The sequence below is a fragment of the Danio rerio genome, chromosome 18 (assembly GCF_049306965.1).
Source record: "Danio rerio strain Tuebingen ecotype United States chromosome 18, GRCz12tu, whole genome shotgun sequence".
NCBI lineage: Eukaryota > Metazoa > Chordata > Actinopteri > Cypriniformes > Danionidae > Danio > Danio rerio.
In genome coordinates this window covers 19,247,228-19,273,153 of record NC_133193.1, presented here as the reverse complement: position 1 = coordinate 19,273,153, position 25,926 = coordinate 19,247,228, and the positions used below count along the sequence as shown (strand labels likewise).

The following is a 25,926-nucleotide window of genomic DNA, read 5'->3' as shown; positions in this document are numbered from 1 at the left end:
CGCATCATACTAAACTACCTTAAGACTGTTTGGAAGCATTAAAAGTGTCCAGGAAGATACTTTACACGCAATGACCTAGAGACTGTCTAGACTGCATGTCACTGATGAGAAGATGTTGACTGTATGATGTCTGAAATGGCCTTGAACAATAACTAAATGCACTACAAAACGTTATGTTTTCACACTTACATGTAAAAATTACAAGTAAACGCATCAACCTTTCCCAGCGTAATACTCACCACTCTTGAGTACATTCAAAGGGCTACTTTTTACTCATACTTTGAGTAATATTTACAACAGATACTTTAACTCTAAGTATTGGTACTTTTATTTGAGTATGATTTTTCAGTACTGTTTCCACCACTGTACATCTAACATTCATAAATCTACATTCAGTCATATAACAATGTAATACCCTAACATTTATCTGTGCATATTACCATGACCACTTAAAAGAAGGATTATGAAACTGCATACAGTAAGAATATCCCTCAAGTATATATAATGGTATGTATTTTTATTTTTAAGCATTGTGCATGCCTGCAAATTCCAGCATAATAGGCAGGCTAAAATATCAAAGTCTTATAATAGCCTCACTAGTCATATATCAAAGCTGACAGATAGTGTAGCTTTTTAATGATTGCTTCGTAATCTCAAAAAGAAAGAGGAAGACAGAGTGCAAAAGCGCTAAAACTAGAACTCCTTTGTGATCTCGCTTCAATTTTCTGGCGCCTAACGCAGAGTCTGATAAAGGTTAATACATGACTCCCTTTTCATTATTCAAAGACGTCATCAATCTTTGAAGAGGGGTGGAAAAAATAATAAAATAACAACGGCACTTAAAATAATCTGCCTCAATTCCATAATTAATCTCCTCCAGCTTTTCTGACAATTATGATGTTAATTAACCCAAAATTCCCTTCATGGCGATGGGGAGAGACATACGATCCGCATTGCTGTCTCACACGCAGCCTCTATCTCTACCATCAGTATCTTCAGAGAGGGAAAGAGAGGGAGGATGGAGGGATGAAAGGAGAGAGCTCTCAGCGTGGTCCAAATTGGATTGTGTTGGTCTGAGATTGGCCAGGTTGGATGCAGTTTGATTGAATGGTGAAGGGTCAGGTGATATGGGAAAGAGGGATGGGAGAGAGATATGTGAATGGATAGAAACAGGGTAGGAGGTTAAAGTCAGGGCGGTTAATATGGGAGTAATTGGGTGCTAAGCACTTCCATGCTCATTACGAAAGGAAGGAAATGAACACGGATCCAAAGGGCCCTCGAAATAAACTCAAAATTCCTCCCACGTAAAATAAGGACAGACAAAAAGAAAAGTGTAGACTGCAAACACACGCACACACACGCAACTTTATGTGGTTAGGCACAATGGCCTTTCTTAAGACAGATGCAGCATGCTCACTAAGACTCTAAGAATATATCAGGCGGCTCCACTCTAGTATTGGCTGTCAGGACTGGAGAAGTCATGGAAGTTGCTGAGGCTCAGAGCATTGCGCCGTTTGTTCTGCGAAATTACTCACTGGCCCAGCTCGTTAATCTACACTAGATGTGCTGCAGCAGCAATTATTACTTAAAGAATAACAACACCAAGGGAGGAGGCATATAAAACAACTACAGAGGAACGCTTCAGTTAGGCTTATAGACCGCAACCAGGGTCACTAGCCAAAGAAACATAAGATGTAAAATATCATCCAACCAAGAATCAATCATTAAAAAGTCCCACCCAGTCCTATATAACCTGCTAGTGTTCGTGGAAACATATTTGAAACATTCCCATAACATAATTAGGTAAGTCATAGATCCTTTATAAGTCCACCTAACCAAACATACAGTTTTTAAACAATGGTAAATAACACAACCCCACATGCCAATCTAATAACTCGATCCATAAAATATCTACAACAAAGTGTAAAATAACGTATTTGAAAACATCACCATAACATAGTAAGATAAGTCATATACCCTTTATTTTTCCACATAACCTAACATAATTAAAATATCACCAAATTTAAATAACACCACCGCTACATGCGAATCTAGTTACTAGATCCATAAAATATCCACAACAGGAAGTAAAATAATGTATTTGAAAACATCACCATAACATAGTATTATAAGTCATACACCCTTTACTCGTCCACCTAATCTAACATAATTAAAACTTGACCAAATGTAAATAACACCCCCTCCACATGCAAACCTAGTTACTCTATCCATAGAATATCCACAACAAAGAGAAAAATACATCTAATTGTCCATGACAGGCTACAGGAATGAAATGAAGGGGAATAAAAAAGAACCTAATTGTTTGTTGGCCTTTGCTGAAGGAGCGAGACCTGCAGTCTTGGTCTCGGCTGCATGGTGAAGAGTTAACAGAGCAATCAGACCTGCAGCCGAGGCCTCAGCTGCGTAGTCAAGTGTTAAACAATGGAACAGCTGTTGAGAGCGATGTCTGCACTTACAGAAATAGAGCTGTTCATTTCACCTGTCTGTCTCACACCTGTGTGCAGGGAGTGAGAGAGAGTGCTGGGGCAAGACTAAGGCAGCAAATAAGGGTAGGAAAGCAGGAGGAGCGACTGGCAAGCAGCCAAACACACACACGCATACACACACGTAAACACACACAAACGCACACACTCTAGCAGAGGAAAATATGAGTTCAACTTACCGATCATATGATTGGCAACATGGATCTGGATCTCTCGTTCCGTCTCAAAGGTCATTTGGCATTTGATGCACTGATACGTCTTCTTCTACAAGGAAAGATATAGGATTGGTAATTCACATTACTTTTATCATTTTCCACACACTCACAAACACCCAACTTATCCTGCTGCAACGAGAGGGGAAAAGGCAGCGATTCTCCTATCTGTTACACTGAGTTGAGACAAAAGCACAGGTAAAGATTGAGCGTCCCTGGAAGTTCACTGTCAATATCTAGTGAAGCGAACAGGCTGTACAATAGCCCAGCAGGATGAGGCTGCTGAACCCTCTGGGGCCAGTAGTAATGTAGCCATGAATTCACACATCTCTCTTTGACTCAGAACACTTTGGGAACACAGGGAACTTATACACTAAAAATACTGCCAAAAAATGGTTGCTGGCAATGTCTCCCCTTTTCAAAAGAAATTGCATAAAATTCTTCTTTGAACTGCCAAAAGAAAAGAAATAATAGGAAAAGAGACGCACACAAAAAAGAAAAGGTAGAGAAAGAACACAAATTTGAGCACTAGAGGAAAACCTCAAATGACCCCCAAAATACCCGAAGTGAATACAAATCATTTTATAAAAGAACATTTCTGTCAAAAGGCCCTGTGCTTGTTGACAATGGCTGAGTAATCTTTGATCTTCTGGTTTTATATTGAACTATCACATACATTTAACTTTCCTTTCAGGAGAAAACCAACATGTAATTGAGATTAAGTTTAAATGTAAAGTATATTAGCTTATAAGAGTGAGGTCTTGACACTTACCTTTGGAACAGGAGAAGCGTCTGTAACTTTTTTAGCTCCACTGGTCTCAGGGCTCATCTCGGTATGGTCCACCTGAATGTGACTTTCCAGGTCTTCCAGGGTCTCAAATTTAACAGCACACTCTGAGCAGCGCAGTCCAGTGGTTCCCTTATCCCCAGCCTCTTGTGGGGTGACAACAACTGTTGGGGACTGGCCGTTTGTCCCTCGACTCATGCAGCCAGCACAAAGACCATAAGGCAGGCCATTGACATCTATCTTGACCAGCTCTTGCTTGTTCTTGAAGTCTTTGAGACAAAGGGCACATTTATAGAGTTTGTGGGCCTGCAGCTGGCCGTTTGGAGATGATGAGGCTGATCCTCCACCTCCACCACTACCCCCAGAGGATGAGAGCTTCTGCATGTGAAAGGTTCCATGTATCTTCAATTCGAGCGTTGAGGTGACAGTTTGCATGCAAACAACACAGCGGAAGCCTGTGAGAGAGTTCCTCAGGTCAGGGTGCATCTGGCAGTGCTCAATAAACTCTTCCTCGCTCTGCAGGGGCATCTTGCAGATACGGCAGGTGCCTGTGTCCAAGCTCTTGCTGTGGGTGACCTTGTGCTCAGTGAGAGTAAGAAGTGAAGGAAAGCGTTCGCCACAGATGGGACACATGTAGTGCTTTGCTGGGCCACGATGCGTCTGGGCATGTTCCCTCAAGCCATTCTCAGAAAAGAAGGTCCGTGAGCAAACATTGCACTTGTGGTTACCCTTGATAAAGTCAGCCTTCTTTTTTCTTGAGCCTGCATCATCCTCTCCAGGCCTGATATTGTGGTCCCGAAGGCGGTGATTTTGGAGAAGAGACTCCATTGTATAGGCTGCACCACATATGTCACAGGCATACATTGGCTCTGAGGCATCTAGCTCCTCTTCACCACCGCTGGCTTCATGGCTATTTGCTGTTTCTTGACTTCCTCCTTTTAGCAACATGTTCTGCAAATCTGCTTGCTCAGCAGCTGCAGTTGATCCTGCTGTGGAACGCTTAGAGCTTTGAGTAACACCATTGGGTGTTCCATTTTGGCTTCCTCCATTTCCATTGCCATTTCCTCCATCAAAAATGCAGTGCTTCTCTCTGAGATGCCTTTCCAAAAGAACAATAGCATGGAAGGCCTTCCCACAGAGCCGGCAGTTATACTTTTTACTGTGAGTAGTGATGTGACACTGGAGCTCTACTTCTGTGCCAAAAGTTTCCCCACAGAATATGCATTTGCGTGCTTTTCCAGGTGCCCCGGTACTAGCAGGATGGCCCAAATGACTGTGCTTCACGTGTAACTGTAGATCGCTTTCTTTACGGAAGTCCCAAGCACAGGCAGTACAGCGATACATTTTTTTCTCATTGCTGTGTTTTACAGCGAGGTGAACTTGTATTGACACCTTTGAATCAAAAACTTCCTGACACAGTGTGCAGTGGTACAGCACAAAAGTATGCATGTCTAGCAAGTGCTTTTGCAAATCGTCAACAGAAGAGAACTGTTTATCACAGCTCTCACAGACATACTGTGTGGAAGTGGTGGTGTAGTGAATGGTCAAGTGCTGAAGAAGTGCCTCTTGAGAATCAAAGTCCTCTTTGTTGCATTGTGGGCAAGACTGTCTCCTCAGCAGTAGTTCCAGGTGGGACTTGAGATGGGCTTGGAAGCCCTCAAAGCTGCTGAATCGGAGGTCACACTGATTGCAGGGGTAGTCTCCATTAGCAACAGCTGGGGTGCTGTCACCAGTTACCCTATGGCGCTTAGGGGAGGAAATTTCCACATCCGATGAGGCTGGACTCAAGTCTGCTACCTTGACTTTACGCTTATTGTTGGCAAGTGGGATGTTCTTGTGATTCTCCTTAATGTGTTTAGTAAGTTTGAGGAGAGAACCAAAAATCGGAGAATTGGTGCAGTAAGGGCAAGAATACACTTCCATGAATGACTGCGAGGGCTGCAAGACTGGAGATTCCATCTTGGTCACACCACCTACACTGCTGCAATGGGTCTGTTGTATGTGTTCTGTTAGTGAGGACTCTGTAAGGAAGCCCATAGAGCACTGGTTGCAGAAGAATGCATGGTTGCCCTCTAAAGTGGTGGATCCAGCAACAACACCACCAGATAAGCAGTGAGAAACACGGATGTGTTCTTGCAGGCTGTTAATGTCTGCAAACATATCAGGGCAGTAGTTGCAATGAAAGGCTGAAACATTACTGAACTGCAGAAGGGGAAAGTTTGAGGCAGAGTTCCCACTGGATCTGTGTGCTTTGCGCACATGCTCATTAAGGTTATAGAGAGTAGGCAGAGTTTCCAGACATAACTGGCAAGTGTGGCTCTGCTGAGGTTTGTCTGCATGGATAGTCTTCAGATGAATTTCGAGGACAGCCAAACTGTTGAAATCTCTCTTGGAGCAATACGGACAACTGTAAGTCACTTTGCCTGACCAGGTTCCATCATCATGGTCAGAAGAAGGTGCAAGCTTGCGTCTGCTCTGTCCAGGCTTGAGGGTTGAGTCTGGGGTTGATCCTCTCTCCAGGGAGGCACTGGAGTCAGGAGTAGCACTGCTCATTGATGCCACACTTCCCAAGACTGGATCAGGACTGGCACTGTGGTTGCTGGAGTCTGGCTGTCGGTGGCTGTCAAGATGGCAATAGACATCCTCTACAGATGGGAACTGCTCAGCGCACATGGGGCACTTGTGTTTTTTGTTGGCATGCGTTCTGTCAATATGGGTGAGTAGAGTGCCTTCATCGCTGAAGATTTCAGGGCAGTGGATGCATTGCAACTCTGCACGGTCTGAGAGCTGGGGATGCTGTGTCAGCACATGTTTTTCAAGTTCATCTGTCTGACTGAATGTTTCCTCACAGTAATCACACATGTATAGATCCTGATCCTGCTCAGTTACGTCACTGCTAGATCCATCACGCTTACCCTGATCTTTCTTTGCCAGGTGTTCCTTGTTCTTCCGATGGGCTTGCATGTGGCTCTGAAGAGAGGAGGTGGAAGAGAAGCCACGCTTGCAAATGCTGCACTTGAATGGTTTGCTGGAACTGTGTGTCTTGAGGTGGATCTTGAGATGATCACTGCGAGAAAACGCTGCCTCGCACTCCTGGCAACTGTACTTCTTGTCACCGGTGTGCAGCTTGACGTGACGATCACGGCTTCGCTTATGTTTGAACAAACGACTGCAGAAGGTGCATTTGAAGGGCAGTTTGTCACTGTGGATCTGCTCATGGCGCTTCAGGTAGCTGAGGCGACTGAAGGACTTGTCGCAAAACTGGCAGGGATAAGGCAGGCCAGAGCCCCCTTCTTCCTCCCCTGTGCCCATACCCATATCGCAGCAGCCATCCCCTAGCATCTGTGACGGCGATGCCACGTCTTTGCTAGAGGGAGAGGACGCCACCCAGGAGAGCCCCGGGTCATCATCACCATCTGCAATGCAAAACACAGACAGAATTAAAATGTTAAAGAGGCAGAGAAAATATCAAAATAGAAGCAAAGAACTAAAGACAGCAAACCCCAGAGGAGTAGAGAAATAAGGACAAAGATGTATTTTTTTTATCCTCTTATCCTCCCTCAGCAAACAAGCTCATGCCCATATCCCCCAGATTTGGATCTGCTTTATCATATTTTCATTATGGTCACCAGATTTAAAAGCTTCTCAACAGTGATTAGAGCCCATGCATAAAGGAAAGTCCTCTTACTGGACAATGCATACCAAGTCATAGCACTGGATTATTTATGTTTTTTCGCTGTTTGTGCAAACACACAGCCATCTAGATTAATGCAGGCATACATTATACAAAGATATACAAAGCGGGTTGCTCTTAATTCTGTCCTGCTTTGTGCAATCTGATGGGGCCTGACACAGTCCACACGTCATCTATTTAGCATCTCAACCAGCAGACTCCGAAGGAAAGCAAGGGAGAGAGCTCATGACTTATTGAGGAGGGATGCTGCGAGCACAAAGTCCCACTGCGGCTCAGACAAACACAGAATTTTCTATCAGCGCACTGTTTGTTTGCTTTATTTTCTCTAAGTTGTATGTTCACTCTTAATGCGTTGAAAAAGCCTCTGGTATAACAGAGTCCAAAAAAAAGTATGTTTAAAGAGGATAACGCCACACATCCCCTAAAATCTCCATCCATAATCACAGGGCGAATGTAACAAATGCCTCCTATGCTCAGTATTCTAATTAGAAATGAAAACCCCACTGAAACGGAGTCACAAGCTACAACATAATGCAGTGGGAAAAGGGAAAAAAAGAACAAAGAAAGTGCATCACCTCAGCGTGTATTGTATAAACTAATAACTTCAACTCCATATGGCAGTTGTAGGATTTTACTTCCGCCCACTACTCTCCCATTACACAAAGGTGAGCACAGCAGAATTTGTAGAAAATAAATTCAAGTGATGAATCGATCCACTTTAAAATGTAGGTGCTGTGCAGAACAAATAAATCTCCACGGGGGTTTGTGGGTAGAAATTTGTAAAACCATGAATTATGAATTTAGCTCTAAGCGAGAAATGAATTCAGAGCTGGAGTAAAGAAAAAGTTAAAAATAGAGATATCAGTAAAGGAGTAAAATATGCTAAGTGTGACGTTACTAAGAAAAGACTTGCATTAAAAAGAGACTGAGGAAACCTTTCAAAAGTAGAAGTCATTTTATAAAACGATCAGTACGTTCATTTTTAGATTCAGTTTTGTTATTTAAGTTTTAATAGAGTGCATCCAAATTTATTGATACGTTTAAATTATGCTCAAATTTCCCATTAAAAAGAAAAACATATATTACAAATTACATAAAATATTAATGATGCGGTCATATTTACTACTTTTAAGAGAAATGTGTTGTCTAAAAGGAAAATACTGATTTCTAAGCATCTAAGCATCTAATAATACAAGTACTGTACCCATGCATACCCTTCTCTGTACCCCTTAAATTTTTTGTCAACCTCTTTCACTTTCTCAGATTACATTTAGCGTAAGACGGCCCAGCCCACCTCTCACACACCTTCTTCGCCTCTTCCCCTCCCTTCTTTCAAGTACAGTGCCCTCCCCCAGTTCTGTTCTCAAGCTTTTGTGTCCATGTCAGGATAAGAGCCATCCCAACACAACCTAAAACCCTCGCAACACAGGAGAGAAAGTGTTGCAATGGCCCCGATGAAAGAGCCCAGAAGAAAAGCCCATAAGGGACTTAACCGTGGTGAATTCTTTGGCTGCACAATGAGACCGTGGCCCCTGACAGGCCATTCTCTGATCCAGCCACTGTGGAGGTGAGAGGGGGCGGGTATGCTGGTGACAGTGGGGGTGCCGACTGACAGGTAGGCTGTCCTGCTGAGACACAGACATGTACCACAGTGCAAGAGATACAAAGAAACACTTGCTTAAGTTCAGAGCCAGAAAAAAGGAGGGGAAAAAGAGGCAGAGGAGAGGAAAAGAATGAAGCCCAAAAGAAAAAAAAACCTCCTGGCACATGTGGTCATTCTGGCGAATTATAAATCTATTAATGCTAATGCAATCCCTCTGACTGCGACAGAATGTGAGAAATCACTTTTGAGAAAGAGGGAGATTATAGTCATTAAATAGCTTTAATCCTCAGAAGTGTGGCTGTCGGAAAATGGAAGATCACATGGCTTTTAGGGGGCTTTTGTCATCTGTCCGCCGGGGGACTTGGCAAGAGCACTAAACAGGGTAAGAAATTTCAATGAAAAGTTAAATTAGAAAAGAAACAGAAAGAAAAAAAGTGAAGGGGGAGAGAGAGAAAGAGAGAGAGAGAGAGAAGAACTGGCGACTGGAATGGGCACAAAAAAATGGGGCTCATTCTACACTCCTGTTCTTTCCACATTTACAGGCTCAATCAAATTTCCTTTTCTTTTCAGATTCCTCTTTCTCGCCTTGACAGTTTGTTTCTCACTTGTGCCACATTCCATCCCCAAACTTTCTTTCATGTTGGGACTCATTACAGAATTAACAGTCTGCTCTGGTGGTTGCCCCTGGCACTGGCCTTCTCCTCGCCAGTCTGTCCCATGTGGAGGGGTGGAGCACAGGATGGATGGGTGTAGCGAGGGAGGGAAAAATGGGAAGACAGGACCAGCAGAAGGACACATTCTGATGTCCAGGGATGGGCTTGCCTCCCCGCCTCGAACAGGGCCTGGTAATTGGGAACATGATAACAGAAGCACATGGTGATGGCGGCAGCCACCCCAGCACCTAATCTGCAGATAATTCTGGTAGATTCAAGAGAAGACCCCCCCTATTCTATAAAGACCCCCACGCCTCCACTGGACTGGGCTGGGCTAAACCACATCGGCCAGTTAATGGGCTAGCCAAAGCGCTGACATGCCGTGGTGAAAGACGGTAATGAAGACATGCTCGGTCTGATGTCTGTCCTTTCTCCTCTTTATCAGACGCAAGAACAGATGGGGGGTGAACCAGATAGAGGAAAAGGAAAAAAAAGAGAACCCCTCCATCTCTACCAACACTAGAACTGTGGGTTTTGTGAATGTCCCTACCGACACAAGCCAAACGTCAGAGCCAAAAAAGGCTAGTGTGTTCATTAGCGCTTGGAGGCATATACAGCAGACCCACACTTATGACATACAGCACTGCTGTTCCCCTTCTGGAACAACGCACCATCCAAAAACAATACAGCCGTTCCACAATGATTAACACATTGAAATTTATACTACATGGGAGACGAGGTTAAATATGCCCACTTTGACAACAACCACACAAACATTAAACTGGTTTAACATTTATTCCAACATATTCTATTCGAACTTGACAAATGAAGGCAAACATTCTGGTTTTGGCCTGACTAATCTCATCATCATTCTACATTAGATGCCACTACTAACATGTTTTGCAACCACAACGTTTTTAAAGATTAAATTATATTTCCACAAACAAAATGTGTGCTATTGCTGGATAAGCATAACAATTTGCATAAAAGTTAAATTTCAGAACTACAACCAAGATGCTATCAAAGACTTTGACAGAAATGTTAGTACTGATCACAGTAGTCTTGTCACAATACTGGAATTTCTAACTTCAATATGATATCTTGACAGTTATCGATATTCAATACCATATTTGATACGGTTCAGAAAACCAATCCATGACACACCAGACCTGTAGGTCTATAGGCTATGCAGTGTGCAAACTTTATATACAGGGTTTGTCGTTAATAGCCTACCGCACTTATTGAACTGGAATAACTCTGAGGGAGATTATGTTAGCCTATATACAGTATATATTAACCCTATATAAAGATTAACTTAAGAGATTAAAAAAAAAAAGTTTTTCAAAAAGGGACAACATGTATATCTCCAACACTTATTGGTGTTGCTGACATGGAGTAGTTACCAACCTCTCGAACTCTGCATGTCAGCCTTTCAAGCACTGCGTTAAATGATTAGTTTTAATGCATTTATTTAGCACTGCTCTGTAGCCATGCTTCCATATCAGCATGTTTGTGTCTTTGTTCATTTGTTCAAAAAACAAAAACCTTCTTAATCAAAACTGGTCACAGGGGTTCAGCATACCATCTTGCTACTAGATACTGAGGAGATGGGGCTGTGTACTGTAGTGCCCTCACGTGCAACACGTGTGTCAACTGTGGTCAGTGAGAAAGTAAACCAGTATTGGAAAAAAAAAAAAAAAAGATTGCATCATGTTAAATATTCGTTCACACTTTATTTTGATGGTCCGTTTGTTGAATTTAAGTTACATTGCATCTACATGCCAACTAATTCTCATTAGATTATAAGTAGTCTGTTAAGTTGAGGTTACTGTAAGTTATCATGTACAGTACTTGCAAATTTTCTTATAGTCAGTTAAATGTCTGTTGAAGAAGCATAATCAACAGATATTAAGCCGACAGTCTACTAATACTCAAATGGACCATCAAAATAGTGTTATCAAATATTCCAGTGTCAAAATATTGATATTTTCAAAAACACTAGACTGCAGATATCAAAATGCTGCTGCGGATAGCCTTAAGCTATGCTAATTAAAAAGGGAATGGAATTAGTAATGGAATGGAATGGACATTAGTATGAGTGGACGCCACATTTAATACAACAAATAAAATAAGACTTGTGTATAGCTTGTACAAGGTTGTAAAATAGAGTTAACTGTTCTCTTGATGAAACATTGAAATCATTTCTTTCCAAAAATCTACAAAAAAACTAAAAACTCTAAATATATTTAGACATATTTTTATTTAGCTACGAAAAAGATGTTCACTATGTTTCATTAAAAGTGAATTACACATTACAATATGACACAAAACATATTTACTGTGTATAAAATAATGTATTTATTTACAATTATTTTATGTGCCATTTATCAGCGTGCATACCACAACACTACTGCCGCTGATAGTTTACTGAATTTATATTTTAATTTGTTGACTTGTTTGTTGAAAAAAAGACAAACATATCCACAATTGATAAAAAAAAACACCCAGGTACAGTTTTAATTGGTAAATGTAGGTTTTTTTACTGGTAGGATTAGAGATAAGATTAGAGTACAAGCAAAAAGAAATGGTAGAACTGTGGTCTAACTAGACCTGCATCTCATCACATCACCTAGTCACATTCCACTTCCTTGACCTCTCAACCCCTTCTCTACCCCTCTACCTTTGAGCCTGGACCCCTGCCCAAAACCTCCACCTTTCCCAGCAGCCCCCCTGCCCAGCTCACAGCCCCTTCCCCCTGGCCCACTGCCCACAGCCTGGGGCAGGAGAGACACACTGTAGGGGGCAGAAAAACAACTTCCACCCTGGGCTCCCACTGGGCAACCCAGCACGCCAGCCAGACAGGCCTGAAGCAAGAGCCAGGGGAAAACAACATCCACAAAAAACAGAGTATAGAACTATATGAGTTTTTTTTTTTTACTCATCTCTCGTTTCTTTTTCTGGGCTACTTGTGGAGACCACCCTCTTCACTATCTTCCTTCCTTCCTCTCTCCCCTAGGCAACAGGATGGTCATAAAACATAACAGAGGATAAAGCTATGTTGCTAAGAGTGTAAGAAAGAGTGGAGAAGTGTGGACAAGAGAGGAAAAAGAGAGATTGTGAAGGGAGGGGTCTGCGTGCAGGAACTGACCACATGGTCAGCAGTCCTCTGGGAGCATTGTCTCTGAGACCAAACACCTGTTTACCGATACTGAAATACACACACATTTATATACACACATACACAAGCAAACCGACTGCTGTGCCACCCCCACCCCCCACTCCCACATGCACTGGTTTGCCATGTTCCTTTGGGTTTCTATGCTGACACAGTCTTTGCCTCTGCCATACCCCATCGCTGCTCAAGGGAGACAGTCTGTCAGGGGCCTGCTCCTAGTGGACACACACGCACATACACACAAACTCATGTTTGCTGTCCCTAACCATCCCTGCTCCATCAAGCTGACACTCTCCAGTCTGTGCTCGCAGGACCCCTGGCATTGCTCTCAGTACCCTACAGGGGGCTCCAGGGACACAGTCTGTTAGGGGTCTTTTCCTAAAGGACACAAACACGCAAACACATGCCAAGGTGATGTCATCGTATAGCCAGTCTGTCAGGGACCATAATCCTGGAGGAAACCCATGTATTTACACTCATGTGTGCTCTTGCACGCACACACATATGTGTACTGCAGTGATGTCACAGGACGGACTGTCTGTCAGGGGCCGGAATCCTGGAGGACACACACTCTTGCTGCCCACGGCCCATATGGAGTTATTGGCGCCCATAAGCGTCCAAGCAGCCGGACACATTCCCAGGGCAGAAGGTGAGGGGCAGGGGGTTGGGAAGGCAAGGACAGCTGACAGCCTGCTCCCCATCTCCCCTCTGGCGACCCCCAGGTGAGGAAGAGAAATGGAACACGTTCTGGAGGCTGACCACTCACTCACCTCTAGAGACTACAGAGTGCTGTACAGATGGGTGCAGTGCTAACATGGCGACAAGAGGGACAGGAAATAGCGGTCAGAAGAAAGGGGAAACAAGGCAATAACTTATCAATAACTTAGGAGGGGTGGATATGCTAGCTTTGTTAGCTTTGATTGAAGATTAGCAATGAATAAATTGCATGGATGAATTGTTCTCCTTAAGACTAACAATATGTGCTAGAAAAATAAACATTGTAAATTTTGATTTCACACAGATTTTAATATTATTTTTGCTTTCTGTCGGCTTTTCAACAGATATGCGCATAAGTGACCAGGTAATGTCACACACACACACGCACATATATATATACACATATACACACACACACACTCACACACATATATATATATATATATATATATATATATATATATATATATATATATATATATATATATATATATATATTTATATTTATATATGTATATATATATATATATATATATATATATATATATATATATATATATATATGTATATATATATATATATATATTTTTTTTTTATTATTATTATTTTTTAATATATAAATGTTTTATACCATATTTTAAGTGGGTAAAAATTAAAAGTTAAGTAAGGCTTAATAGCAACAGTAAGGCAATTCTGAGGCATTGTTCAACATCTGCAACAGATGCTGTGGATTACTCTCTACTTTTAACTCTATTTATTATTTAGCTTTTATTCACAGGTACAAAAAAGTACTTCTTTTGTTTGTAAATTTTAGTTAACAGCATTTTGTTGGTTTGAACAAACTGAAGGTTGAAATTAAGGTAGTTCCAATCAGGTTTTTTTGCCCTCGAGTTCAAGTCATTTGATTTTGCGTATCTACCGATATTGAAACCCAACACAATACTTCTATAATACATAAAAAAAGAATAAAAAAAGAGCAAAGAAACAGATCCAAGATGTTCCTTATTTTTTATTTAATTCACCTTATTTCAACATTTAAAAACTCTGTTAACAAACAGAGCACTTCTGTGAGGCAGCTTGAACAATCTAGTAATAAATAACATAAATTCTTCAATTTTTGACTTTGGTGCAACAGTAAATATTAAAACAAAATATAAAAACAAATAGCACCTCAACTTAAAATACCCAGCAGGCAAACCCTAAGTTTACATATCTCACAGTTTGCTATGGCAATGTTGTCATCATCAACTTTATAATATCTGCAGACTGCAGACATGCTCGCGCTTTCTGCTTCAAGCTACTTCCAAGTTCTACGTTGCCAGCATTTAACGAATAGCATCTCTGCAACAAAGTGATGTCATGCTGTTTCTATGTGTAGTCAAGAAAGAGATCTAACTCTGTGTTGCCGCATAACTATAGATGTGCTAAAAATAATGAAAATATATACTATATATATATATATATATATATATATACTATATATATATATATATATATATATATATATATATATATATATATATATATATATATATATATATATATATATATATATATATTTATAAATTCGAGTCCTGATTAGGAGTCTGATTCTGATTCCGATACGCAGTCTGCAACTGCGTAACCGGGCCAGATTTCCAATCAAGTGATTGCACATTTTCGTGAAGGGGTGTGGGTTTCCCAATTCTCTTTAGCTTGAAGGCGTAGGGCAAAGGGGAAGGGGTAGATAGCCCTTTGAATTAAGATTTTTCAGGACCACACTCGGAACTAAGGGGTAGGAAAATTTCCCAGAATACACCAGCCACAACAGCAGAATAGTTGCACCCAGAAGTAAGGAGATTCACAAATGAGGATTTTTTTTGTCATTTTTATGAATTTTTACAAGAAACAAGCATATGTTTTAATACATTCATAACCGCGTTTATGTTTTACCGTCATGCTTTGAAAAAAACATATTTTCACAATCTATTATGCAAAATCATAACTCCTATATAGCAGTCTCACAACATTCTGTCACTCGATGACACTCGAAAACCCTGTCAGAAAAGTCTTGTGGCTGGGAATGAGCTTTTTACAGTGTCTGCTATAATGTTGATGTTGTTTTCGGTGTGTTTACATAGATGAATATGGCCACTGTGTAAATGCACAGTACAGTTACAATCTTATTGACACGCTAGATCGTTATGATGAAATAATATATGCCTTCACTGATTTCCTGAAGATAAATACCAAAAAATAACACAACTGGAATAACTATAGCAGTCGCGGTCGTCTGATCTCATATGAAGCAAGAAATCGTGATGACATATAATGACGTGTGCTGTAGTGCTGTCCCAATTCTTAGGGGTGAAATTTGAAGCCCTTCCCCTTCACACTCAGTTTAAGGGCCAAGGGGAAGGGGTAGGGGTACAAAAAATAAAATTGGGATTGGGCCTAAAGCTTAAATTGTACTTAACTCAGAAGATCCCTGTAAACACTAACCAGACACAGATGAAATGACTTCTGAACAGACCCTTTCTACAGAAGATAAAGTTGCTGTAAACCCAATTAAAAGCCTTCAGCCATTAATAATGTTTAGATGCGGAAAAACCAATAGTGTTTTAAGAGGATGATTTACACGCTAAGCATTTTTAGGGGCGCAGAGGTGAAACATAACTACTCTGTGTGTGTCTGATGAGAGAGGGAAGGTGAGATGAAGGAGAGATAAAGACTGAGGGAGAGGTTGCGTGACGACAGGGGCACTGGCAGTGGTTAAGCTCCGTTTGACTCTTGTGTTGCTCAGTCTGCGCGAGCGGCGGGGGCCCGCACTGTTAAACAGCTGCAGATTAATTACATGTGAAGTGTACCAAAACAAGCCTCTTCACAACTCCAGCTTCAGAGATGAGACGTTTGGCTTCTGCCGCTTTCTATTCTCTCTTTTGCTGTTTTGCTTCAAAGTTGGGCTCCCTTTGCTGTACTTGTTACATTCGGGTGAACATAAACCATTATGATGTCAGAGAAAAAAGTTTGTTCTGTCTGATTCTCAAGGGTTCTCCCAGTGCCAAAGTGACTACTTTATACATATAGTATCAATTTGAAAAAATGAGTAAGGAAAGTTTTTTTTATATGTGACTAATAATCAGTGTTGCTTTCTCAGTTAAAACAATAGTTTTATATAATATTAACCAATATAAATAAATAACTAATATAAATTAATAATAAATTAATATAAACATGTCTGAAAACATCATTGTTTTGTTAAAAAAATATATGTTATATTGAATACTCCATAATTGCCAGGATCACATATATATGCTAAAATAAAAACAATTTTAAAACTAAAAATTGTGAAATTCTACTGAAATAAAAATTTATTTTTTTATGTCAATAAATGTTATAACTTCAGTCTTTAGTAGCAACTTACTACTTTAAAGTATCACTTTATAGCATATATAGTTGAAGTCAGAATTATTAAACCCCCTGAATTATTAGCCCCGTTTATTTTTCCCTCAAATTCTGTTTGATGGAGAGAAGATTTCTTCAACACATTTCTAAACATAACAGTTTTAATAACTCATTTCTAATAACTGATTTATTTTATCTTTGTCATGATGACAGTAAATAATATTTTACTAGATGTTTTTCAAGATTTTTTTCTTCTATACAGCTTAAAGTAACATTAAAAGGCTTAACTAGGTTAATTAGGCAAGTAAGGGTAATTAGGCAATTTATTGTATGAAGATGGTTTGTTCTGTAAACTATCAAAAATATATAGCTTAAAGGAGCTAATAATTGAACTTTTATTCTAGCCGAAATAAAACAAATAAGAATTTCTCCAAAAGAAAAAATATTATCAGACATGCTGTAAAAATTTCCTTGCTCAATTAAACATCATTTGGGAAATAATTAAAAAAGAAAAAAAATTCAAAGGGGGGCTAATAATTAAATCTTGCTGGATAAGTTGGCGGTTTATTCTGCTGTGGCGACCCCAGATTAATAAAGGGACTAAGCCGACAAGAAAATGAATGAATGAATGTATTAATTTTATCATTTAGACAACAAAAACAAAACCCATGTGAGTCAAATAAAAAAGTACCCCAGAAAAACACTTTGAAGACCTCGCTCATTTGATGTCTCTCTCAACCGCTCTTGTTGTCTTCCGTCTGGTAGTGGTGTATGTCACAAGTTTCACTGGTAGAGTGAGTGCAGTCAGGTTCCCACTGTGTTCCGAGTCAATGGGAAGCAGCTGCCTGCCTAGCCATGCAGGAAAGAGCTGCTAAACAAGCACTTTGTTCACTTCTAGTGTCCCCCACACACAAACATCTACCTCGAATAACCTGGAACATGACCGTCCGTCACTGAGATCATGTGCATTTGTGTGCTCAGTGTGTGAGAGCGAGAGAGCATGTGCAGAACAGATGGGAGAGGAGAGAGAGAAAGAGAAGGTGAATGTGTTTAAATGTGTCCCTGATCGTTTCCCCATCACTTACTGTACCCGTCTGTCTATGTCTTTCTCTCTATGATCTGTGCTCGGAGGCAGACGGGCCTCTAAGCGGATCACACTCCACATTCAGCCTCTTGCCTCTCTTTGATCAAACTGATGCCGAAAAAGGTTTAGGTTAAAGCTCACCTGCTCCCCATGTGCCCCTTTAACCTCACTATATCATCATAACATACACACTATAAGCAGTGTTGGGCAAGCTATTTGGAAAATGTAATGAGATAAGCTATTAGCTATTCTACTTAAAACGTAGGTTAACTACACAAAAAGCTACCCCATGGGAAATGTAGCAAACTAAACTAAATGCTACATGGCAAAAGTAGCTTAGCTACATCTAAGCACTTTTTTTTCTTTTTTAAATTTAAGCAACTTTAATTCAAGTCAGTTCTGTCTTAGTGATGAATAAAACTGCTAATGAAGCATATGCCGCATAAATAAACAAACTTTACTAGACAGCAAAAAAAAAAAAAAAAAAAAAAAATCAAGAAATCCTGTGTTGCACATTTAAAATACTACAGTAATGTCTAGTAAAGAAAAATATATATTTACAACTCTGTTAATAAATTCTGATACATAATATAGTATTATTAGTAACTTATTCATTCATTCATTTTCTTGTCGGCTTAGTCCCTTTATTAATCCAGCGTCGCCACAGCGGAATAAACCGCCAACTTATCCAGCAAGTTTTTACGCAGTGGATGCCCTTCCAGCCGCAACCCATCTCTGGGAAACATTATTAGTAACTATCGAGAACTAATAATAATGAACATAGTATAATTAGGCTTTTACTACAGTAAAAAAGAAAAGGAAAAATATAAAATTAAAAACTGTTGAAAACTCGAAATTTAGTGCAATTTAGTGTTATATATACTGCATACATATACATATATATATATATATATATATATATATATATATATATATATGTATATATAGTTGTATAACTAAAGTATAACTATAGTTGTTTTATTGCAACTATAAAAGTATCACAGCAAATTTATTTATTTTGTTAAATATAGTAGTTCAAAAACACTGTTTACATACTATATTTGGATTAAACTACTATTTTTGTTATTTTTCTTTCTCATGTAAGTGCTCTTGGGTGCATGTGCAGAGCAAACAGTGAATAAAATTAAAACCAATTCAACTCTAACAAGAGCACAGCATCAGAATTAACTTTCAGACATGTATTTCAAGGTATGGTCCTGCTTCAGAAATAATTCCCATACAGTCATCTTTCCATCAAGCAAGTTTCTTGTGTCAGCTCAATGATTGATTGGCGACTTCACCAACCGGAGCAAGAGGTGGCAGTAACTAACCAAAAAGTTTGTTTTTGACCACGCTAAAACACGAAGAAGAAGAATTCGTCATTCTCGCTAATATGAATTTACTAATTGGCAAGACACCGGCTTCACAGCTCTGTGAATGGCATGTGACATCACTTAATGATCTACGATTGGTTATATATATATATATATATATATATATAATCCTTTATTTATTTATTTATTTATTTATTTTTATTATAGCATAGATTATTTAAAAATGAAATATAAAAATGTAACTTAGTCCTGCAATAAAAATAAAAAGTAATGCTAAAAAGCATTTTACGTTCAATGTATATGATTTTATGCAATAATTAAATGAAAAGTTTTTTTAATGTGTGTTGATTTCAAATGTTCATTAGATCAAAACTCTTAGGTGTGATATGTTTTCATGAATGTAGAAAGCACTATGTGCCACTAAATCATTAATCTTAAAAACTATGTTCTAGTGAGCACACGTAGGACAACTAGTTGTCAATAATAAATAAATAAATAAACAAACATGCATGTTACTGTGTGTGTGTGTTATATAAAGAGGTTCTACCGTCTACCGTGTCTGTCTCTGACCATCCCTCTTTTCCCTGAACTCAATCAGCCAAACCTCATTGTTAAAAATAGTCAATGTGCCCGAAGGGCTCCTGCACTACAGGAGGAGGCTAATGGAGTATGCTTCATGCTAACTACAGTATGAGCACACTCTGCAATACACACCAGCAAATGTCCCATTACTTACGCTAAAGGTGCCTGAACAATTAGTTGTTAGCACATGGCCCAATTTCAGTGTAAATGGGTGTGACAGTATTAGCCATAACTCTTAGCATAACATATAACCATCTCCAGGGCATTACAGAGTAAGCACCTGATTTTTGATGAGTGTTTAATCCACCTCAAGACCTCACACAAGTGTTCCCAGCTGACGAGTTGATGTTACAGTAATCTACTTACACCTGTACAGACCTGTAGTGCAGCAGATGACCACTGGAGCAGTGCAGGCACTAAAGAGCAGTGGCTAAATCAGTTTTTTTTTTATTCATAGGCCAAAAGAAAGAGACGGGATCGCAGGCTGCAAAGTAATCTGTGAACCCAAGGGCCATTAGATTTATATGTTACAGGTATAGGTGCTGTGACACCGACTGTGTGATGAGCTAGCCAGAATGAGAATTTGTGTAGAGCTGGACTTCTTTAATTGTGGTCCTAGAATATTGCACTAATCAGCTGAATCAGGTTTACTTGATAAGGCAGACACACAAAATGTGTAGTGTTGAAGGTAATCTAGCACCAGTGTTGGGAAACACTGGTGTGGATGTGTGTATCGCCCCCTACAGTCAGGTGAGGGGAGAACAATACTGCTATTGCATTTTATCCAAAAATAAATTTAAAGTACTTTTATTTTACATCAAAACAAAAAGTCTGATCTCTTTAACTTTCAATTCATTAAAGAATGTTGAAAAAATTGTCATGCTTTCCATAAATACATTAAGCAGACAAAACATTACTTTAAAAATGTTTTGCAGTAAAAAAAATACAGACTTTCAAAAGCATTTCAAACTCTTCCTGATCCCAAACTTACAGGAATGCAGTGAGTTTATTCAGTTATGCTGATTTCACAAATGATTTATTAAAAGAACTTGTATGAGTGTGGCTGTAATAAAAGGAATGTTTGTTTCTAACTGCAACAATGCAATACTACAGTACGCCATCTACAGCATTTATCTTATCCCACTGAATTCAGCCAGCAATCTCACAAGATCAGCAAATGTTTAATATTGCACATCGATATCGAAGCTATATAAGGACCGGGGAGCTGAGAGTGGGGGTGGGGGTTAAGGCTGGGCCCTCATGAGGCTACAGGGCCCAGGGGACCCTCCACTCAGGCAGAGAGAGAGGCGGGTACCTCCTGCCCACGTTGCCACACTGGGAGCAACTGGCATCTCAAGGGACTTCCAGAACTGAGAGGAACACCTGGACCTGCCATTAGTCACACAGACTGGGAGAGCAGACAGACGGTGAGCTGGAGATCCAGAGAGAAAGACATCACATACACACAAGCATATAGAAACACATACAGCAACTACACACACACAAACACATGCTTTGACATTAATGCACAAACAGTTGAGTAAACAGGAACTAGCACACACAGAACTGTGCATATAACATTAACACGCAAACAGCGGAAAAAAAATAAAACTAAACTGACAGACGCGTGCACACATGAGTTAATGAAAAGGTGTCATGAATATTAAGAGGTATAAAATACAGGGCAAAAGCACTATAAAAAAACACGTTCATGTGCACAGATACACACACACACACACACACACACACACACACACACACACACACACACACACACACACACACTGTGAGGCAGGGTGAAGGAGACACCTGGACGGCAATGTGGTGAATAAGGACAGGATAATTACTGTGGTATTAAATGGTGCACTCCCCAGGGTGACACCAGAGCACCCAGCCGGGGTTCAAGGACGCAGAGAGAGCTGCACCTCAGCACTGTCATTACAGCAGCACGAACGGTCTCTCTCTGCCTGTCTGCTGCTCAACCGCTCGCTCTCTGTCGCTCTCACACACTCCAGTACGAGACACGTATAAACACAAACAGCTGCACCTCAGCACTGTCATTACTGCAGCACGCACTGTCTCTGACTGTCTCTCTCAAGCTTCTCTCACACACAATCACTTTCAACACAGAGAAACTCAAACAGCTGCCCTTAAAGAGACAGTGTAGATAAAAAAAGAACATTCTGTTACATATAAGCCACTCTCATTTCTTTACAAAGCCCTGAAGAAAAACAGATCAGTCCCTAGAATATCTTCTAAGTCGATTTTAGTGGTTTGTTCACTCCAAAATGTATGCTTTTTTTTTACTATTTACTCACCTTGAATGATTTAAGTCATTCTAAACCAATAAACACTTGTTCGTAGTTGGAAAATGAAGATATTTTAAATGCAATTTTAGAGGTTACTGTCCTTCCATTAAAAATCTCAATATGCTCCAGATATAGGAGCTCCTTTCACAATGTTTTATAATTTTTGTACACAACATCCATTCTCGAATTACATCTGATGTACAAAAAGAGAAGCTTGAACACCTAAGCTAACTTAAAAAAGACACTAGGGTAGGGAAATAATGACAGAAGTGTAGTTATAGACTGAATTATTCCATTAACCGCTGCCATTTAGCAACATTTAATAAGAAAAGAAGACAGAGAGAAACATCCATCAAAAGACTAGAAAAATCACACACACAAAATCTTTCCAGAAGCAAACAGCAAAGTCACAACGGACCGCCTGTCTGGGATCTGTTAACAAAAGCTGATTGCTGGACCATACCCACACACGCTCTGATAGCTCCTATCAGATTTGAGCGTTCTTAGAAACTCACACCAACCGTTTAACGTTGCCGGAGCGCTATGTGGCGTGGCAATTAGCCCAAAAGAATAGCCAAGCCGAACAGCAAATCAACCCAGCATTATGCTAACAATGCCATTACTTTACAAACAAACACAACCCCGACTTCCACGCACGCGGGAGGCTATGGATCAACGCCCGGCGGGACGCACGCTAAACAACGGACAATGCACGACCGCCAACAGGTGAGGGCCGCTTATTCACTTTGGACTGTTTTCATCAGTGGATTATTATTTTTGTTAAACCTATGCACTCCCCGAGACTCTCTCCTACACACACACACACACACAACAGCGAGAACATGCATTAAACTAAAACACATATCGCCTGCATCTTGTTTCTTTCCTGTTCAAACACAAAAAAGGATGACAGGACGAACCAAAGAGTGGTTGGCCATTAGCTTTTGAGCTCATTTCACTTTTAACACAGTGATGGAGGGGGCTAAAAAAAGCACAATGCCTTTAATCAAGGTCATGAGGACCAGGAAAACACAAAATAAGCTAGCAAACAGGAAGAAAAAAAACTGTATCAAGTTCAATGTGGTTGTCAACAAAAAGGACCCAACTTTAAAACAAAATGGAGGGTGGGGAGAGAGAAAATTCTCTTTGTGTATTAAAGAGCGCAAACTGTCTCCATCAAAGGGGGCTCAGCCGGGGGAAAAGGAGCGGCAGAGAAAAGAAAGAGAGGACGAGACAAAGGTACAGCGAGTGGGAAAAAAATCTGCCCGACATGAAACAGATCAAAGGCTGCAGTCGGGAGAAAGGAAAGCCAGGGGGTCCAGTAATTACGGCCTACATCCGCTAAAGCGTGGGGAGAGGGAAAGAGAGGATGGAGGCAATGTGAAAACTTCTCCAATCCATTGGCTCCTGGGGTTGCCTTTGCGCTAGTCCTTCACACACACACTCTAACCCCTACCATGACGCACAAACGCTGCCAGATCCTGTCCTGGCCCTCCCCCTCTGCCGGCAAGACCCAGGTCCATGTGGGGAGCCCCCCTGCTGGCCTATAGGGGGGGATGTCCACTGTGCCTGGACGACTTGAAAAAAGAAAAACAACTTTTTGTTGGGAACTTCTGGCATCGCCCTAGGGGCTGTTCCCTGGGAAGGAGAAGCAAGATGACCCCCAGAAAGACATGCATTCAAACATATAATGTGTATGGCCATTTACACATATTTAAAATACATGAAACGCAAATGCAAACATGAATACAAATGCTTCCACATATATGAATATAAAAGCCAGCTCATACACACACAATGAGGCACACAATGTGGTAGAGGGCAGCGTGACGGGTGCAGTAGATCAATGGCGACCACTAGCTGCTTGGACTCCATGGCAGAAAAAAGGATTGCAGTGGGACTAACAGTAAAAGTGAAGCCCCATCCTGACATCAAATGCGGCCCCGCCACCACTTTTTAATAATGCGGAGAACAGAAACATTAAAATGGCTTCAACAATGATCTGGCTTTCATGTTCGCCCTCCCTCTTTCTACCTACCCGATCCTATGGAAGAACTTTAGGGATGTGTGTTGCCTTCATCAGTGTGGCACACTAGCAAGCTCTCCCTCTAGATAGGTGTAAGCGCAATCATTACAATCACTTATATTTGTTGTTGTGATGAGGAGATGAGTCGTTGGAGTGCTGCGAGAATGGGCCATGTAAGGTGTCTGGGTATTAGTCCAAATATAATTCAGAAATACTTCAGTGCCACACACACACACAAAAAAAGAAAACAAGGTCAAACATCAAAAGTGTGTTCATGAAGTAATGGTGTCAAAACAACTAATACATACATATACACACATATTTACATATGCTACCAGACAAATGTCCTGTTGCCTATCCAAGTTTTAGGAAGAACAAATAATAACTTGACTTCTAGTTAAACATTTGGTAAGAGAAGTGGCTTTTATGAAAGGCAAAGGCCTCTAAATTATGCTTAACCAAAATAAAATAAGATCATGACTTGCTTTTTAATTATGTAATCAGGACGGTAAGGTCTGACTTTGCTTGGACAAAAGTCTTGCATAGTCTTACAAGCCATACATCTCTGCAATGACTTAAATGACTTTTAATAAAGTCATCTGGAATGGCAAAGAAACCGTTCTTGCAGGACTCCCAGAGTTTATCAGGATTCTTTGGATTTAACTTCAGTGCCTCCTCCATCTTACCCCAGACATGCTCAAAAATGTTCATTTCTGGAGACTGCGCTGGCCAATCCTGGAGCACTTTGACCTTCTTTGCTTTCAGAAACTTTAATGTGGAGACTGAAGTATGAGAAGAAGTGCTATCCTGCTGAAGAATTTGCCCTCTACTGTGGTTAGTAATGTAATGGGCAGCACAAATGTCTTGATACCTCAGACTGTTGATGTTGCCATCCACTCTACAGATCTCTCACATGCCCCTATACTGAATGTAAGCCCAAATCATGATTTTTCCTTCACCAAACTTGACTGATTTTTTTGAGAATCTTGGGCCCATTCGGGTTCCAATAGGTCTTCTGTAATTCTTGTGATGATTGGGATTCAGTTCAACAGTTGATTCATCAGAAAAATCTACCTTTTGCCTCTATTCTAAATGATCAACTAGAAGTCATGTTATTATTTGTTGCTCTTACAACTGGGATTCTACAACAAGACATTTGTCAGGTAGTGTACATTAAATATAGGGTGGAGTCAGTGAAAAATGTTAGGATATAAAATAAATTTTTGTCATCCCTAGTTACAACTTAAGGCTTTGGATTGGTTTAAAAGCATGAGCAATAATAATCAGTTAAGGAACTATTCACTTGTACATATTCTAACAGACTTACTTTAGAAGAACAAGACAAAAATATGCAAGAGGTTTTCTGTGTGGATTTAAAGTATTAGAAGTCAAATACAGTACGACTGTAAAAGAGAAAAGACATATAGGTCTATAATCAAATCTAATGTCTCACATGATCCATATCTTACCTTTCTCTTATTCCCTTATCTTATTCTTCCCAGCATAAAAGCAGAAATGCGCCGCGAACATGGAAGGGAGTATTTTCTGCCGCACAAGCTCACACACATGCCCCAAAATTAAATTAATATGGAAAAAAAATTAAATTAAATCAAACCCCCAAGTGTTTTATTACTTACTTGTGTTTCCAGCCATTAAGAGACTGCATTACTAAAATATGAATAATTAAGGACATATGGGTATTATTACGTCGGAGGGAAAAAACAATCTCTCATGCCTTATTTCATTTGGAAGAAATGTTGTTATCTCTGGAAAGTGTCTGACAGGGCCTCTGATGGGTCTGAGGTGTGAAATGACTTGCATTGAAAGAGAAATACACAGGGTCAGTCTATATCAGGCAACAA

General features: G+C 40.2%; 1 protein-coding gene across 38 annotated transcripts in view; it reads right to left on the bottom strand.

Annotated features, from left to right (window-relative positions):
• Window positions 1–25,926, bottom strand: part of znf423 (zinc finger protein 423) — a 218,887-nt gene that overhangs the window by 107,087 nt on the left and 85,874 nt on the right. For 28 of the 38 annotated variants that reach the window (XM_073929366.1, XM_073929371.1, XM_073929367.1 and 25 more), the window contains 2 exons: window positions 3,489–6,919; window positions 2,684–2,768 (listed from right to left, as the gene is read on the bottom strand). In XM_073929366.1, the coding sequence (XP_073785467.1) occupies window positions 2,684–2,768; window positions 3,489–6,845 (3,442 nt within the window). In that variant the 5' untranslated portion in view covers window positions 6,846–6,919. Of the gene's footprint in view, window positions 1–1,960; window positions 2,516–2,683; window positions 2,769–3,488; window positions 6,920–25,926 lie in introns of those variants that run through there. The other 10 variants (XM_073929376.1, XM_073929380.1, XM_073929373.1 and 7 more) reach the window with 1 other exon arrangement.